The sequence below is a fragment of the Garra rufa genome, chromosome 1 (genome assembly GCF_049309525.1).
Source record: "Garra rufa chromosome 1, GarRuf1.0, whole genome shotgun sequence".
Lineage (NCBI taxonomy): Eukaryota > Metazoa > Chordata > Actinopteri > Cypriniformes > Cyprinidae > Garra > Garra rufa.
The window spans coordinates 15229900-15249193 of NC_133361.1; the positions used below are offsets into that span (position 1 = coordinate 15229900).

The following is a 19294-nucleotide window of genomic DNA, read 5'->3' on the forward strand; positions in this document are numbered from 1 at the left end:
TGAGTGTAATACCAGATCATTTAGACCAGAAGTTATACAAAACCTAAAACAGGGTATAACTGAGACAAAGAACGTCTCAATATTTTCTTTACAAACTAAAACAATTTGTAGGATAGAATTCTTTGAACCGCATGAAAATGCGCTGCATTAAATATCTTACATAGTAAGCGTGTAGCCACCATAGATGTCCCAAGTGTCTTAGGAAGAACCGCAGGTGAAGTCAACACCAACCAGTCCTAAAGATGGAACCGTTAAACAAGTCAGCAAACCGTAAAAAACAAATAAAGTACACATATTAGGCAGGAGGGAATATTTCAACTCCCTCCACGAATGCTCTTCCGCCCACAAAATTTGCCCGTTTGTCTTCTTTTGCCCGTTTTGAGACTTTATCCTTGGCGTCTGGTAGAAGCTGCTGGCATACATCGATGATCTTTCCTCTGACGTCCTCTCTTTCACCTTCAGGTACCCCGTGAACTCTCAGATTCCAACGACGGGAATAAGCTTCGAGGTGAAGAAGTCACTCATCCTGCTGACGCTAGCCGAGTTCAACTCTTTTAGCTAATGACTCCATCACGCCAAGTTTAATTTTTAAATCTTTAACCTCGGCACTCATGAAGCCAATAACATCTTTTATTCCAGAAATCTGCTTGGTGTTTTCCTTGATCGATTCTTTCATACTAGCGATTCCATGTGAATTTTCCCCTACCATTTTCTCCAGATTTTCTCCTCTTTTTATGCCTTTTATTGTGATAGGACAGTAGAGAGATGACAGGAAAGAGCTGGGAAGAGAGAGGGGAGTGGAATCAGCAAAGGACCTCGAGACGGGAATCAAACTAGGGTCACCGTGAGCACAGTTGCACTATATGTCATAAGATCATAACATAAATAACATCATAAGAAATAGTTTATTAGCTGTGATACTGGGTTTGAAATTAAATGTTCGCATAGTTATGACAGGAAACACAGCATCTAACAGTGCCTTGGAAAAAAAAAATCTTAAAAATAAAGTTTATTTATAAACCCAAATATGGAATAAAACAGTTATCGAATAAGCATGTGTCCTATTCTGTGTCCTAAACTCCTGAAACATTGGTGTCTCATTTTAGAGCAGTCAATGAAATTTATCAACATAGCCTAGATGTTAAAACTGTTTGCACTGCAAACCCAGGAAACACAGAACATCCCCCTAATGTTTCCATATGGTTCCCATTTGGTTCTTTTTTGAGAACATTCTATTAACGTTCCCTGTTCTCTTTTTAATAACCTAAAAAGAATGTTCCCTGCAGGTTATTTTTGGGTTTAATCTCATAACCTAAAAATAAACTTCCTAGAACATTCCCTGCAGGTTATGTTTTAAGTTTATTATTATAACTGTCACAAGCGCGGTCTCTGTGGCTCCCTCTATCCCGCACCAGCGGGAACCCTCACCTGAATACTGACTACACTACCCACAATCCCGTACCTGGGAACTCACGCTTCCGGTTCCGGATCACCCGGGGCACTTCCGTTATGGCGGCCATATCAGCGTGCCTCGCCAGCACACTCACTGCGAAGTTTTGCCGGTCATGTACCCAATCCTAAGCGTTTTCATTCGGACTGTCTATCTGCTGCCAACTGGACTGTTACTGCTGTGTGTGAACCTTTTCTGCCTGCCTTTTTGTGACCCTCGCTCTCCCAACGGATTATTGATTCTGATTGCCGCCAGCCCTGACCCCTTTGCATGGACACTGACTACTCTCTTGGATTTGCCTTCACCACATCAGTCCGCCATTGTTGATCTCAGCCTGTTTGACCTGTCTATTCATAATAAACTGTTGCAAATGGATCCAACGTCTTATGATTCTTCTGCTGCCGCACCACAGAAAACTTCGCCACCTACGGATCCAGCGACAGTCTCCCAGATCGCCTCTGAAGTGTCCACTCAAGCGTCTATGCTGATACAACACCAACAACAACTGGAGCGCCTGAGCACATTAACCGAACAACTGGTTCAAGCGATCCGAGGAATGCAAGCAGCTCCACCACCCGTCATGCCGTCTACCTCGGCCCCGATCAACCCTCCTGCACCTCCATCAGCCAATCCTGCAGTCACCGCCAGCCCACGACTCGCCTTCCCGGAGAAGTTCGATGGAACTGCGGCTAAATGTAAGGGATTTTTACTCCAGTGCACGCTGTTTGTCAATCAACAACCTGCCTTGTATGCTACGGATGACTGTAAGATCGCCTTTGTCTGCTCACTCCTAACTGGAAGAGCGCTGGAATGGGCCACTGCGGTATGGGATTTGGGCCAATCTACCTACCCCACGTTCGCTACATTTCTTCAAAGTTTTAAGGAGGTGTTTCAGCCCACACCGGAGAGCGGAGAGGCTGGGGAACAGATTGTTGCGTTACGTCAGGGCCGACGCACCGCAGCGGACTATGCATTGGATTTCCGCACTCTCGCTGCTCAAAGTGGTTGGAACGACGGCCCCCTCAAACTTCACTACCGGAAGGGACTCAATTCTGACCTCCAGGTGGAACTGGCATGCCGGGACGAGGGTTTGACTCTTAAACAGTACATTGATCTTTCCATACGGATCGACAACGTAATGCGGGCACGCAAATCCAACAGGCCTTTCACCACCCAGGCCTCACCACAACCAGCGGCTACCTCTTCTGGTCCCGAACCCATGCAGCTGGGCACCACTCGCATCACCCTCGAGGAGAGAGAACGGCGGATGAGAAACCACCTCTGTTTGTATTGTGGCCAAACTGGACACATTCGGGCCGCCTGTCCTACACGACCACCACGTCCTCCCACCTCGGTGAGTTCACACAAACTTTGTCTGAACAAATGTGTGATACCTGTTTCACTCAGTGTCGGTGGTAGGACTATTCGGACTACCGCTTTAATTGACTCTGGGGCAGCAGGGAATTTCATTGACATGAACTTTGTGAGAACTAAACACTTACCCACTCTACCTTGCACTTCTCCTGTGTCAGTGGCCGCCCTCGATGGGAGACCACTAGGTTCCGGACGTATCGACCAGATCACGGATGATCTTATACTCTGCCTAGAACCCAGCCACCAGGAAACCATCCGTTTCTTTGTCATTACCTCACCTCAGTCACCACTCATCCTTGGATTCCCCTGGCTGGACCGCCATGACCCCACCATCTCCTGGGCCAGAGGTATCATCACTCAATGGTCTCCCTATTGTCAACAGAACTGCATTCACTCAAGCACCAGAACTTCCTCCAGTTCAGCCATCTCCAATTCAGCCAGTCTTCCACCCACTGACTCCAACTCCATTCCGGCGGCATACCAGGATCTCCTCGAGGCCTTCAGCACTGTCAAAGCCACCGAACTGCCACCCCATCGACCAGGAGACTGTGCCATCGAACTCAAACCAGGAGCGGTGACACCTCGAGGACGGATCTTTCCCCTATCACAACCTGAGTCCGAGGCCATGGAAAAATACATCCAGGAGGAGCTCGCCAAGGGATTCATTCGACCATCTACGTCTCCTGCATCGGCTGGATTCTTCTTCGTAAAGAAGAAAGATGGAGGATTACGGCCTTGCATTGATTACCGCTCACTGAATGAAATGACTGTGAAATATAGATACCCTCTACCCCTCGTTCCTCCTGCCCTCGAACAACTTCGGACAGCTAGATACTACACCAAGTTGGACTTACGCTCAGCATACAACTTGATTCGCATCCGACAAGGAGACGAGTGGAAGACGGCCTTCTCTACTACCTCAGGTCACTACGAATACCGGGTCATGCCCTTCGGCCTGTCCAACAGTCCATCCTACTTTCAGGCATTCGTTAATGAGGTATTCCGGGACATGCTGAATCGATGGGTAATTGTGTACATCGACGACATCCTCATTTTCTCCAACACACTCGAGGAACATGTTCAACATGTCAGGACTGTGCTCCAACGCCTCATTAACCACAAACTGTATGCCAAGGAGGAGAAATGTCAATTCCATCAAGAATGCATCACCTTCCTGGGGTACGTCATCAGCCCTGAGGGCATCGCCATGGATGATAGGAAGGTTTCTGCAGTATTGGACTGGCCGCGCCCCAAGACCCTCAAAGAGCTCCAAAGGTTTCTGGGTTTCTCAAACTTCTATCGCCGGTTCATTCGGAACTTCAGTACGGTAGCAGCCCCATTGACTTCTATGATCAAGAAGGGAGAGAATCGTCTTACCTGGTCACATGACTCCATACAGGCCTTCCAGGAACTCCGGCAGAGGTTCACTACAGCCCCCGTCCTTCGTCACCCGGACCCCCAGTTACCTTTCCTCGTCGAGGTGGACGCCTCTAGCACTGGCGTAGGAGCCGTGCTCTCCCAACGCCACAATCAACCCTCCAAAACCTTCCCTTGCGCCTTCTTTTCTCACAAACTCAGCCCGGCCGAGAGGAATTACGATGTGGGCAATCGAGAACTACTCGCCATCAAGCTAGCCCTGGAGGAATGGCGGCATTGGCTTGAGGGAGCTAAACACCCCTTCACCATCTTGACAGATCACAAAAATCTGGAATATCTCCGCACCGCCAGGGTCCTCAACCACCGCCAAGCCCGATGGTCACTGTTCTTCACCCGGTTCCAGTTTAACATTCACTATCGACCCGGGTCTCAGAACACCAAGGCGGACGCTCTTTCTCGTATCCACGAGCCCGATCAAATCTCTCAACCTCCAGAACCCATCTTACCTGCATCCCTCATCGTGGCTCCCGTCACGTGGGACCTCATGACAGAGATCACAGAGGCCCAAACCCAGGATCCACCTCCTCCTGAATGCCCTGATCATCTCACTTATGTCCCTGCTACTCTCCAATCCAGAGTTCTCACGGAGGTCCATGCTACCCCTAGCTCCGGCCACCCAGGAATAGAGGCCACTATCCAACTCCTCCGGAACCGTTTCTGGTGGCCTACTCTCCGTACCGATGTCATAACCTTTATCAAGAACTGTATTGTGTGCAACACATCCAAGACCTCCCATCAACTTCCCGCCGGCCTGCTACAACCTCTTCCCATCCCTAACCGACCTTGGTCCCACATTGCAGTTGACTTCGTGACAGATCTTCCCCTATCCCAAGGTTATACCACCATCCTGTCAGTGGTAGACAGATTCTCCAAAAGCTGTCGTTTCATTCCCCTTCCCAAACTTCCGACGGCTCTGGAGACGGCGGAGGCCCTGTGCAACTCTGTATTCAGGTTTTACGGACTGCCAGAGGACATCGTGTCAGACAGGGGTCCCCAATTCTCCTCTCGACTGTGGTCCAATTTCTTCCGTCTCCTGGGTGTCAACATAAGCCTTACGTCTGGATATCATCCGGAGGCCAACGGGCAAGTTGAACGCCTGAACCAAGAACTAACTCGATTCCTACGTTCCTACTGCATGAACCATCAAGAGGACTGGAGTCGATTCCTGTTCTGGGCGGAGTACGCACAAAATTCCATCAGGAAGCCTTCTACCAACATGACTCCTTTCCTGACAATCACAATAACCTACAAAGAACGTTCCCTACAGGATATCTTTTGGGTTTAATTTCATAACCTAAAAATAACCTTCCCAGAACATTCCCTGCAGGTTATTTTTTGGTTTAATTTCATAACCTAAAAAGAACCTTCCTAGAACATTCCCTGCAGGTTATTTTTAGGTTTTATTTTTATAACCTAGAGAGAACGTTCCCAGACGTATTTTTAGTAGTCATAACCATGTGAACTAAATAAAACTTTGCAGATGATTCTGATTATTCTAATTCTAAAATATATATTTTTATCGTAAAATAAACATTGCTACCACTTACTCTGGGACGCAGGAGTGATGACATACAGAATCGGTATCAGAGTGAAGAGGTTAGGAGAACATTGCGGGAACGTTCCCGGAATGTTCCCCTATCCTAAAGACAACATTCCTGCAACGTTCTGACATCATTCCCAGTAGGTTCCTGGAACCTAACACTCAAATATTTAAGAAAACATGCAACACCACCGATTTGTCTTAAAAGGAGTTTTATTTGATTCTTGCAACTTGTAGCCAGTACTGAAGCACAATCATTCACAAGGAGATGTGTACGTAGTCTCGAATGAGTCACCTGAAAGAGGAAAATGAAATGAGCTTGATCGAATTGTACTTGAAACTCATCCCAAAGCATGAGTAAAAGATGGAAGAGTACTTGTCTGATAGTAGTCATAGACATTGATGACCGCCGGCTTGAGATTCTGCACTGCAAGAACCTGTTTCAGCTGCAGCCCATAGCTCATTGGGACCCCTTTTGGAACCTGCGCAACCAATACAGACAGTTTCAAAGGAATAAAAAGGAAAATAACAGAATGCCAAGGACCGTAACAAAGTCATCAGTAGTAAATATATAAACAGTGCACGTCTCACCTCTTTCAGATAAACAAGCACGTGATCATCTTCAACATCGACCCGCTGCACTAATGGAGCGAAGGACTCCGGTGAAGATCCAAGCTGAAAGAAACCCCATCGTTTACCATTTGCGCTGCTTCAAGGATCCAAAAGTCACCTTACAAATGCATACGAACCAGTGATGTGTCTGCAGTGAATCCCGACAAGAGCTTGATGTCCACCAGAACCATGTTAGTAGTTGGTTTTGCACCGTTGTATCTGAATGAAGGGAAACGGTACATAAAGAGCAGCTGCTTTCTTGTTCCTGTACTTAAGAACATTTTGCAATGCAAGTTTGGCTTAATGTGACACTGAACTGCTTCTGGTTTGACAAATGCACTTATGCCTCCTCTGAGCAACAATTGGTGTCTTTACAAGGCTTAATGTCATGACAACTCTTGGAAAAGTTTAGCATGGTAATGGATGTGACAATGTTAACCCTTATGCGGTCTTCGGGGGATTTCTGGACCCCGAATGGCGTTCGCTAAAATTAAAAAAAAAAAAATGTTCCCTTTGTCCAAATGGTATGAGACTTTGTAAATCAGTCAACACTATCTTGATCTACAAATAAAAAATTAAATTGGAATGATGGCTTGATTTTATGTTAGTGTGAAAAAAATAATCACGTTCGTGGTACTCACGTTAATGCAATTTGTTATAAAATAGTTAAAACAAAAGTTATTTTCCTGTTTATTAATGTTTTTACTCCTCAAGTGTACTTTTGAGGATTTAGGATATTTTTGTAATATATATATAAATTAATATTTTTTTATAGGTTATTATACAAAAACAGCTTTTTTTGTAAAATTCCCTTTCATAAAAACCCCACATGTCTAAATTTCATTCATGGGGATAAAAGGGATAATTTCACATGGTTTAGTGTAAGATTTTTGCCCATCTTTTGGAAAATCCAGTTTTAAACGTAAAAAAAAAAACTTTTACCAGTAGGTGGCTGCAGAGCTCCACTATATGCTTTTTGCTATTTGACCACCTGAAAGATATCTTTTCACAAGTTTTTTTCAGTTGAGTTCATATCTACATATCATGAAACACACAGGACTACATTTGGAGACCATAAAAACTGCTCATAATTTGTCAAAAAAAAAAAAGATGTTGTTGCATTCTTATGTTCATGTTGTGTACTGCTACTCAATATGTAATAGAACTGGTTTTGTTTTAGTACAAAAATGCTTAACTTTGACAAAAAACATTTGTTATAAATGTGATTTCATAATATGTAGATATGTACTAAACTGAAAAAAACTTGTGAAAAAATATCTTATTGTTGGTCAAATAGCAATTAGTCAATAGTAGTGCTCTGCAGCCATCTAGTGGTAAAAAAGTTATAATTTTTTTACTTTTAAAACTGCATTTTCCAAAAAAAATGGGCAAAAATCTTACACTAAACCATATCAAATTATCCATGCTATCCCCATGAATGAAAGTTTAAAATGTGGGTATTTTGTAAAGTGAATTTTACATAAGCTGTTTTTGCATATAAAACTATTAAAAATAAATATTTAATAATTTATTTAAAAATTAGCATAAATCCTACGAAAACTGCACAATTGTGGAGCAAAAACATTAATGAACAGGAAAAAAATTATTATATATATATATATATATATATATATATATATATTTTTTTTTTAACTATTATTTTGTTACAAAATTTAAGTTGTGTTGACCATGAGTGTGATTCCAAAAACGAAGACCGCATAAGGGTTAATGTATTTGGTCTTGGCAGAATAGATCTGCTACACTGCAGTTGCTTATTGCTGTAGTTGTAGATCATTGCTGCTGCAAGCAAGTACAGAACTTGCTACTGCCAAAGCATATGGCGATACAGTGCTGTGAGTATTTAAGACATGCTGCTGCTGCACAAATAGCATAAAATAACCCGTAGCAGATCTATACAGGAGGAGCTGGGGGAAGGTGAAGGGTTTCAGAGGAACTCTGAAAGCGAACTGCGAAACGCCCAAGTGTATGCTACCAGCCATTTAAAAAGCTGCAAGCTCATTGGTTGTGTACGCAACATGAACCAATCAGCTTGTGCCAAGTCTTATAACTCTGTGATATCAGTTTCATTAACAACCCATCAGCCTGCACCATCTAGTTTTTGCAGTTTTTCATAGTTATAGTCCTTGCTGTGAAAGGCAACTTTAGTTTTGTTTTTTTATGCAGCAGAGTCTTTACACAGACTCAAAAGGGATGCAAAGTCAAAGCAGTTCTTACTTCACTGTGAAATTCAGCATGAGACTGGCTCCAGGTGGCTTGCAATCTCCAGTCACCTTCGCTTCAACGCTCAGCGTTGTGGCAGCTTTATTGGGTGTTGGAATGTTGTAGAAACATGCAATCTATGATTGCAAAGCAAAACAAGGAGAATTATAATAAGAACAGAAACAGAAATAAAAGGAGGTGCATATACAAACCTGCACAGACACACAGGAGGAGCCCCTCACTCGAACACGAAATCTGCCTGGAAAGTTCTTCAGCGGCTTTTCTTGATACAGCAGCCGGTTGTCCCGATTAACATCGAAGGTTAAAACGTCTCCTGTCAGCCATGACTGAACGGTAACTGTGCTGGATCCCTCCAAGCTGAATACTTGAGCAGCATACACCGACAGAGCATGAAGAGCCACCACAGTGTCCTAAAAACATCAAAACATAAACTCCACTTGTACACACAGTCTGCGCCGGGCCTGTCATGAAGGAATAGTTCAGCCAAATAAGCCTATGCTGTGTGTCAGAAACAGCTGCTATTAAGGTATATTTGTCGCTTACTCAAGCTCAAGATGTACCAAACATTTGAAGAATGCTGGTAGCCACTGACTTTCAAAGTATGGATAAAATACTATGGAAGTTAATGGCTACCATGAACTGTTCGGTTACTAACATTACAAATATGTAATTATTAAATAAGCATAAACATTAATCATGCAAGTCTCTTCAGATATACCGGGTCAAATAGTTAACATCACATTAACTGGACATTGTCTTACAAGTCGCAATGCTGAAGCCCTCGTTGTTTCTGAACTATATAATTTAAAGCAATGTCTCGTTAATCTCACTGTATGCTGATGTAGTGTCTGCTAACACCACTAAAAGTGGACGTGTTGTGCACGTTTAATAGTTGAAGTCACCTGGGTGGAGGAAAAGCCTCCGTAGGGATTCTGCTGGGCCACGAGCCAGTTGACAATGTAACTAGCATAGCCCAGATTAGCTGTAGTTACAGGCTGCACAGTAAGATAGGCTAGAAGTACATAGGAGCTGATTTCCACTGCCAGGGTATCACCAGATGACGTCTGAGACCAGTGGAGTTTAGGACCTCAAAATGAGATATAGGGGAGAAAACATGCATTTAAGCCATTTTGAAAATGTGTTATGAAAAACACCATACAAATAAAACTCAAGCTGGGGTGTGTTCCATAAAACAAGTTTACCAAATAAACCAGGCTCATTTCAGTTAGTCTGACTTCTTGTCACTTGATTTGGCTCAATATGTAAAATAACCCTGGCTTATTTGGTAAACTTGTTTTGTGGAACACCCCGGTGGTAAATCTCACCTTCAGAAATGGCATCGACATCCAAGGCTGTTAAAAGCTCTGATTGTGTACTGGTGTCTCCAGCCAGACTGAAGGTGTAGGCAAGTAGAGCGGTGGAATAAGTATTTCTTAGGTTCCCAACAGCAGATCTCAAGCACGACAGAGCTTTAGTAATGACAGGATCCTAGAAGCAGTACAAACAATTCCAACTTGAACAGTAACACTTTAAAAACAATTCTTTAGCAAAAACTACACATAGAAGTTAATTTATAGAAGGAATGCAAGTTCTTTCCTCAGGCAATCCATCTCATGAACACTTGATCATGGAACATACAACACTATTAAGTTATTTTATTTAATGCACATACTTGCATTCAAATATTGCACCTAATATACCTGTATATAGTAAATAGACAATGTGCAAAAATGTTCAGTCTTGTGTATTGTTCTTTTTATAATGTGTTGTCATATCACTGTCATCCTGTAGCACTGTGGAGCTTGTCACTACAACGAATTCTTAGTAAGTGTAAACATACCTGGCAATAAAAGCTCATTCTGATTTATATCACTAGTTTAAACTTTAAGATTCATTATCCACAATAAGTTGCTCATAAGACTACATAACTAAATTTCAAATTTAAATTTAAGAGACATCAAGATAATAAATTTAACTGCAAGCGGTGATTACTTGGGTTCAATCGCTTTAAGATATTTAAGCACATGTACAAAGACCTTACATATTTAGCAAGCCTGTAACCACCTTAATGATTTAAAGAGCATTGTTGGTGAATCCTGGTGGATTTACTGTATAAGTATTTTTTTTTCCTGAAACCTCATCTTTTTTAAACTCTCCAGTCTCCTTTAAACTTGGCATATGCTTTAGAACCACCAGTCATTGCCAGGTTTCGTGAACATTTGAGTTCTGTTTAGTCTTTCGGGTATATTTAAACAGGCCCCATTTTTAAAATGACCCCATTGTAGCTTGCCAAAGTGTAAAATGTCAACTTTTGATACTTATTGTCCTAGAGAGTTCTAGACCTCTAGATAACTGCACTGCAGTGTTTTCCTCTAGATTGGGCACAACTACCTAGGACTAGTTCGGAAAAGTATTAAATTCTCAATCATTTAAGACAGTGGATCCCAACCATGTTTCTGGTGGCCCACCAACACTGCATGTTTTCCATGTCTCCTTAAACACCTAATTCAGATCATCAGCTCATTTAGTAAAGACTCCAAGACCTGTCAGACAAAAGGACAGATGCAAAATGTTTTGGGGAGAAATGGTTTGATTAACAAAGTTGTTTGGAATAAGGAGGTTTATTGTATGATGTGAAAATAGTGGGGGGGGGGGGGGTTCTTTCAAATTTTTCACATGCCATGAGTCAAACCACCCCACTAAGTTTCATTCCAATTGACCACCACTAACCTGGTCCAATAAGTGCTCAAATTTCACCTGCCTATGGCAGCTTTTTGGGAAGTTTTTTTTTTTGAGACACACACAAATGTCCTTCCAACCACTTGCAGAAGTTTGGACTTGGTTGCATAATTATGGCTGCCTTTATGTTTCTCCCCTCTTACAGCAACACCGAGGCTAAATTGCACAACTTTTAGTGTGACCTCAGTTTCAGCTCTTACATATGCAATGAGTTTGGTGAAGCTAAACTTTTTCCGATAACAAATATTCTCTCCAGAGTATCTTCCGGCACCGGTGTGGTTGTCATCGTGCAAAGCATGTAGGACTAGCTTGCAGAAGCACTTCTTTGTGTTTAAAGTGTTAAATACCGGAATTTCTTGTGAGCCAAGGATTCCAATAACATGATACACTTGAACCTGCAATTAACGGTTAAGGAGGAGTTGAGCGATTTCATGCTTTTTGCATTTTAGATGGGAGTACTACCATCCCTCCAAGTTTCAAGTGTCTATGACTTATTTTTTGTGTCTGCCCAATAAGTTTTACGTGGAGATTGCTGATCCTTTTTTCACTAACAATTATAATAGGGTTTCAACGCTATGCACTTGAATCCCTAAATATAAAACTACAGATGTAACATTCTTACTGTGGAGGGGACGCCTAGTTCAAGCAGTGATGCGACGATGTAGCCAGTCATGGTGACCTCATCACCAACTCCACCCTGAAATGCAGCAGCATAATCAATAAGACTGGCCTTAGATTGGTTCTGGTGCATTTAAAGAAATGTGACATACCTTCATGTCATTGTGGTACAGAGTTCCCTGCTGCATAAAACAGCCGTCTGTACCCTGTGTGCTTATCAACCAGTCCTTTGCGCTCTGAAGGACATTCGGATCAATGTAGATGAAGCTCCTTGCTAGTCCAAAAGATCTCAGGACAAAGGCAGTCAACCTGGTTGTGGAGGAAGTTTCATTACAAAGTGAACCGTTTCAATGATATCCAAGACTAGAACAGCAGCATTAAACTCACCATGTGTTGGATGCATCATAACCAAAGGTGCTGTATGAACCATCACTGTGCCTGTAATTCAGTTGTCCTTGATATCCTGTTCAGGTCAAAAGCCACATTGGAACTTGATTAGGGAAGATTGGACAGTCTTAAGTGTCCCAGTAAGAAGGATTTGAGATTAGTTTAAATACTTAGTGGGTTTTGTTGTCCATACCAGTCTGAAGGTAACCTGTGGCGGTCTCCTTGATTGTTGCGGTGAGCTGTGACGTGACTTTCAGGTACTGCAGGATGTAAATATTGGGAGCAAGAACGATCATGTTCTGTTCTCCGCAGCCAGAAGGTATTCGTAATAAGCGATCAAGATTCTTTAGTGCACGACCCATTATGTCCCCTGCAAGAGGAAGAGAAACCAAAGACCAGGCCAAAACCCATATCAGAAACAAGAATTGTGGAATAGCATATTCACTCAAGAGAAAGGCTCTAATTGGACAATTTAAAGTCAAACAGCAAACGTGAAAGCTCCTGGAGGCTTGTTACAAATCTGGCAAATGTAAACATAAAATGTTCTTTGAGGCCTGTTACCAAAGTAATATAACATGTCAAATCAGGAAGAGATTCAGCATAAATATCCAGTGGGCAATTTAGTTTCAGATGATTATACTTAAGACAGAATTAATACACCATCATGCAGCCCTACTGCAACCGCTTTACCAATGACTGAAACGGAGCATCTGGCTGATCCCTGGATCATGTTTCTTGGGAAGGTGAGTCTTATGTCTTCAAACAGGGCACGTCCTGTGGACCAAACAAAAATGGATCAGCGTAGAGTTCTAGGCAATCATTTGGTAGTACAGGGAGAACATAGGAGAGTCACTGAGTGCAAACAAACCCCTTGGGCACAGTAACCGACTCTCTGCATTTGTCCTTTCAACTCCTTCAGCCTACAGAAGCAACAAACAGCACATCAATAACACCATGAACTCCGTCAAATTTCAGAAGGCTGGATAACACTTACCAGAACAAGTAGACTTTGAGTGACAACGTCAATGCGGCCTCTTGTTGGCACGGTCACAACCTCATTACCACACAGAGACTGGGACTCTTCAGCTTGAGCGCTGACAGTCACGTTCACAGTTCCTATAGTACAGACTGAAAGTCAGCAACAACTCATACCTCAATTTAGAAAGACTGTCCAAAACAGACCAAGAACAGTAGCTGTGAAAGCCCATTTAAAGGTCTTCCGCCCATTGGCACACAGACAGGAGAAATTCATGTCAGTAAGTGATTTAAGAGTGAAGTTTGAGGACAGTGTTGGAGTCACTTTAACCTGCAAATGAACAACATTATTAGTACACAATGAGCAAAAAGACAATGGATCAATTGTCCCAATAAAAGTAAAACCAGACCATTATGCATTTGGATTGATAGTTGAAAACGGTGGCCTTAAGCTCGAAAAACTCTCCACGAACAATGGAGTAAGGCAGGGAGAGCTCCAGGAAGAATGGCTGGAAGACTGTCAGCAGAGCAGGAGGAGCTAGACCAAGACCTTTGGAGGACAGACAGAATGCCTCAGTTTCCCATGTGGTGATTGTGTCAGGAACCTTGAGAGGAACTTGTGCAGATCCAGAGTCTCTGAGAGAAAAAAAATAAAATAAAATGGGGAGCACACCAGAAAGTAAAACGAGGGCAACAGGACAGCTTATTCACTATTAAAGTGGATTTAGATCAGGGGTGCCCAACCCTGTTCCTGGAGATAGCTGACACCATCTAAAGGATAGTCTGTCCAAAAATAAAATAAAATAAAATAAAAAAAAAAAATAAAAGAGAAAAATCTTCACCAACCCCACTTGAGAAAGTTGCCAGATCCACGTTTCTGGAAAGTAAGTCCTGACGGTGACATCAAAAGATGAACTGCTGTCACCTCCACTTTCTGCACCTTCAACAGGAGCCATTGCAGCCATCATTAAGGGAGCAGGGCGATGGAAATGCATCACTGAAACAAAAAGAAAAGCCATTAATGTCATGTTAACATTTGGTAATAGACCAATATAAACAAATTACACAGCAAATCTTTAAAAAAAAAAAAAAAAAAAAAACACACCTGTCAGTTCAGTCACAAAATTACAGCTAAAACAAAACTGAAGGAATTAAGTCATGTGCCAATTTCTAGATCAATAAATGACTTACCATCATGGAAGTTGCGATAGTAATTCAGGCCTCTATACGTCAGACACTGGGGTTCTCGAACAGGCAGATTTGTTGCAATCTTCATCCCCATGCCCTGTCAGAACAACAGGTCATAAGATGCATGAAGTCAATGAGTATTCAGGGACCAAATGATCACAAACCTTTTTTACCTTAAAGGTTTCGTAAGCTTGGTCTGTAGGAACAGCTCGACGAGGTCGAAAATTCAGGCACTCCTGTTCATCCTCAACGCCGAGAGGATAATCTGATAGTGATCGCATTGGGAGCAAGTTGAACACCTATAAAAATCCACACAAACAATACCACATTAAAAGGAGGAGATCCAGTCATAGAATGTTGGTGGCAATCGTCAAATAGCAACTGGTTTAATTTTGCTGACAACAGCAATAGATTCCTATCTAGATAAGATCAAACAAGAACTCTGATCAGTTGCACATAGGTACCGCTTCAACACTCAGACGTCTTCCTGACTCCATGATCAGGACACTCTGATCAACAGCGCTGAGGCCACACAGGGATCCTGCTTGTGCAGAGATGGTCAAAATGTTTTCCTCACCAGGAACAGCTGTAGTTGGAGAGAACTGCAGTGACACCTGGAACAAGAACCAGCTCACAAGCTGAAGGACATGTCACAGCTTCCCACATAAAAAGGAAATAAGTACAAATACCTGGTTTGAGAAACAAGTCTCTGTGTCAAAAGCTGCACTAGTAGCAACTACGTTCTCACTAGGCAGAGCACAGAAGGCCAGAATCTGCACTACTGGAGCCATACTGACACCAACAGACAGCTCAAATGACACTGTGCCACTCGTGACAGTATCTGAATCCATTGCATGAACCTTCTCAAATCCATGTAGAACGATCACTCCTCTGGACAAGACCTAACAGAAGACAGAAAGCCAGACTGGTGCACAAACATTGGCAGACAAACAGACCATGTAAACCACAAAATTTATATCTATATACCATATAGATGATGTCAGCACTGTAGTCGCCAGTCTCTCCAACAAAGGAATACTCTACGGTCACTGGATATGCAGCACCACATTTCAAAGGCTGCTCAAGCTTCTCTATAGTCAGTTCACTAAACGTTGGGGTGACGGGAGTAGCAGCTTGAAGAAGTGGAATTACCCTCATATCTGTACTGAAGTATGGTGATTTATAACCATAAACAACCTGTGAAGTTGCACTTGCCTGGGAAACAAATGAAGGAAATTGGCTTCTTGCAAGATAAAGGCTTTACTCAAAATAGAAGGATAGACAAATCATACCACCAGATTCAGATCAACTTCAGGAAAATTAGCAGTGTTGAGGGAGAACACAGCCAGTCCATTCTGGTCTGTAGTCAGATTCAACAACAGTTTGTTTGGCCATTGGCTACCATCCAGGAGATAAACTGCCTTGCTTGCGATTGGAGTCCCATTGAAATAAGTTGCCAGAATCTGTTAGGAGAAAAAAAAAAAAAAAAAAAAAAGGTTAGGAAAATGGAACAAAGGAGAAAAATTTAGTAACACAAGATGTACCTTTACGTGCCTTTGCGTTAATCATTGACCCGTGGTCAAAAAACTTTGGGAGGTCCACAAATATGACCTTGCCGACTTCAAACGTAATGGACACGGTTGTGGATTTTAACATGACCACATCTGAAAAGAAAGAGAAATACCACAAACATGAAGACACTAAATAAATACATCAGTTTCAAATTAGCCAATAGCTCACCTGTTCCCTCCTCAGTGACATTTACATTAACAAGAAATGCATCTTGGAGGTTATTCTCAAATTTGGTGTTGAAAAACGTTGATGTACTGAAGGTAAGGGAGGCACAGCCAGTGTCATTCATCTGGTAACAGAACAAAGGTTGTCAAATTATGAAGTCAGCATATCAGACAAGACAAACCCGTTCCTGTACAGCAGCGGTCACAAACCTTAGCAGTTCTATTTAAGCACACACGAGTCAAGCCTGGAACCACAGCGTATGGAAACTGCTCACGGCAAACTTCCACCAATGTTTGACCAGGCACAGGTTGCCCATATGTGTACCTAAAAAAAACAAAAAAAAAAACACCATTAGGTTCAAGATCAAGAACTTACTATCCAAAAGAACACAAATCAATAAGAGAAGAGTTACTTACTTGGCACAAGCCTCAACTTTTAGTTCTACATCTCCAACACTATGTGTCAGTGGTGCAGCTAAAGTGACGTCAAACTTCGGTAAAACTAAACCATAAACAAGTTCTTTAAATTAGGACCTCAGTTCTGTGGTCAGGGCTACCTGTTATACATTGTATGTGGTAACTCACCATATTTTTTCACCTCAAAATCCTGGGAGACAATTCGGTCACCAATAAAAGCTCTCAGTGTGTACATCCCAACCTGAGCTTCTGGATTTAACTGATGAGAAAGCTCCAATATCCACCTCGTTGACGAAACATTTGTCCACTGACCAATGCGGTTTCCATGATTGTCCTATTATGGGGGTAAAGTGAACGTAAGCACACAAATAACTTGCAGAAAATACATCTCCAAAGACTTGCACTGGAGCAAACTCACCTCCACTACCACCAGACTGTACTGTAAGGACATAAGCAGAGGAATTAAACATGTAAAAAGTCATGAACCACTAAAAGATAAAAAAAAAAAAAATCAGGCCTTACCATTTGATCAAGAGGAACAAATTTGACATCCATTGTCACCACTCTGAAATTTACTGCAAAATAAGGATTTACATAATGGACTTTCCACATGCTCAAGTTCTGAACAGGTCATTCACTGCTCACCTGTTTGTCCTGGATTGTAGATGGGTTTGTCTGTTTGGATGAACGTCAAAGGAATGTAAGGTCTGAACATCACTTTCCTCTCTTCAATCATTTTGAAGGACCTCCCTTTAACCACCACCTTCAGTTTCTGCACTGACTCTGCATCTGCTTGAGGAGCCTGTAGAGGAATGGGTTTTAATGGGCCTAAGACCAGACAAGCATTCCATATGCAGTATGATAACAGACCTGGAAACTGAAACACTGGTGAAACTCTATCCGAGATCTCTGCTGCACAAGTTGAATTGCCGTGTTTTTGTCATCAAGCAGAGAAATGGTCATTGTGAGACTCTCATTGGGTTTCAGAAGACTCGCACACAATTTGGCACCAGAGCCAGACTCAATCACTGCAGGAAATGTCACCATGAAGAACCTGTGAAAGCATATTGAAGTTTAACTACAAGGAAGCTGCTCCAAATGTGTACTTTTGTAGGTGTACATTCACAGAGAGCCATGGTTAATGGTAATACTCACGGCCCAGATTTTGGTCCATTAACAGCAAACGGCCCTGGTCTCTGTCCATCCACAGCAAAGAAGAAAAGGGATAAAATAAATCTTTTCCAAAGCCAAATCTCCATCATAACCATGAAGAACAATCATCCAAGAAGAAAATTATATATCCTTTTAAGAAACCCTACAAGACTTCTGCTATAATCTACAAGTGTTTACTGCTCTTCAGCTTTTTTCAACCATCTACTACTACATGAGTTTTTAAACCTGTCTCAGGACACCATCAGCACTGCACATTTTTCTATGTCTCTTTCACCTAACACACCTGATTCAACTCAGTCAGCTCATTAGTGGAGACAGAACCTGAATTAGTTCCCTCTGCTCACCAAGCAACTACAAATGAAGCTTGATTATTTTTAGCTTGAGTCACCTAAGAAAGACTCAATTCATCTGTATATCTGGGCGAGTCATCTATTCAAGCTTTAAAAAAAATATGAGTTTCCCAATAGGGAATTGGACATGAATGATCTCTCAAGTCGTATTTACTACTGGGAAATTAGGAAATAATTTGATACCAGGGTTTCCATGTTAAATCATAAACTTTTAACATGGTGGAGGGGACAACCATTGCTGAATTACAACTACATCCCATTGTCTTGTCGCTAAAGTAGTGTATTTATAGGCTAGACATGAATGATAATTTGCAGCATATTTCATGTTTTATAAGCAGTGAATAAGCATGTATTTGACCTAAATTCCAGAATTTTCAGCAAACTGCATGTATAGTGTGGTGAACGTTTCTATGCTCTAATACATACACATACAGCCTATCAAAGCTTAATGCTACTTTGAAACAGTAAATCTGTAAAGTGCTATAAAATAATTGTGAGTTGACTTTAATATACCATTTTTCAGAAAAGATCCATAATAAAGACAATGTAGAAACTAAGGGTGATTTTAAAATTTTATGACTGCACTGAAAAAAATGATTCTGACCCCTTGTAAATGTTACATGTTTTATCTGGTTAATTTCACTGATTTTAATGTGTTATTTAATCTTACTTATTTTTTATTATTAATTTTCAAATTCACTGCCCTTGTGTAAAACAAGTTAATTTCATTCAATTAAAAGTAATTAGAAAAAAAATACGTTTCATTTAATTTCCATATACTGTCCGGTCTGCGCATGCGCCAAGGCGGGGGGATTGAACGTGATGCACTCGTTTGAATACTGCATCCGCCTACTGGGAAATCCAGTTAGACCAGCTCAAGCTGTGTTTTGGAACATGGTAGCTGGCAGAGGTGGGACCAAGTCTTTCTATTCAAGTCACAATTTAAAGCCCAAGTCCTCAAAGAGTTAAAGGTAATGAGATAATTAAGTGACTAATTAAATGATGATTGTGCATTAGTGATAAACACCTGCTGTTATCAAGAATTACAGAGGATCAA

General features: G+C 41.9%; 1 protein-coding gene across 1 annotated transcript; it reads right to left on the reverse strand.

The window, feature by feature from the left end:
- Positions 1-6055: 6055 nt before the first annotated feature.
- LOC141289661 (alpha-2-macroglobulin-like) lies at positions 6056-17761 on the reverse strand. Its single transcript, XM_073821857.1, has 33 exons — positions 17585-17761; positions 17360-17516; positions 17237-17289; positions 17133-17153; positions 16883-17048; positions 16715-16799; positions 16508-16622; positions 16302-16422; positions 16116-16225; positions 15854-16024; positions 15549-15776; positions 15251-15463; positions 15026-15175; positions 14735-14860; positions 14565-14658; positions 14220-14370; positions 13784-14009; positions 13581-13704; positions 13393-13514; positions 13267-13318; positions 13089-13172; positions 12592-12768; positions 12399-12474; positions 12164-12320; positions 12016-12090; positions 9980-10142; positions 9557-9741; positions 8846-9064; positions 8649-8770; positions 6551-6632; positions 6393-6476; positions 6178-6283; positions 6056-6096 (listed from the first exon to the last, which is right to left on the reverse strand). The coding sequence occupies exons 1-33, from the start codon at positions 17759-17761 to the stop codon at positions 6056-6058; spliced, it is 4233 nt and encodes a 1410-aa protein (XP_073677958.1).
- Positions 17762-19294: the final 1533 nt, after the last annotated feature.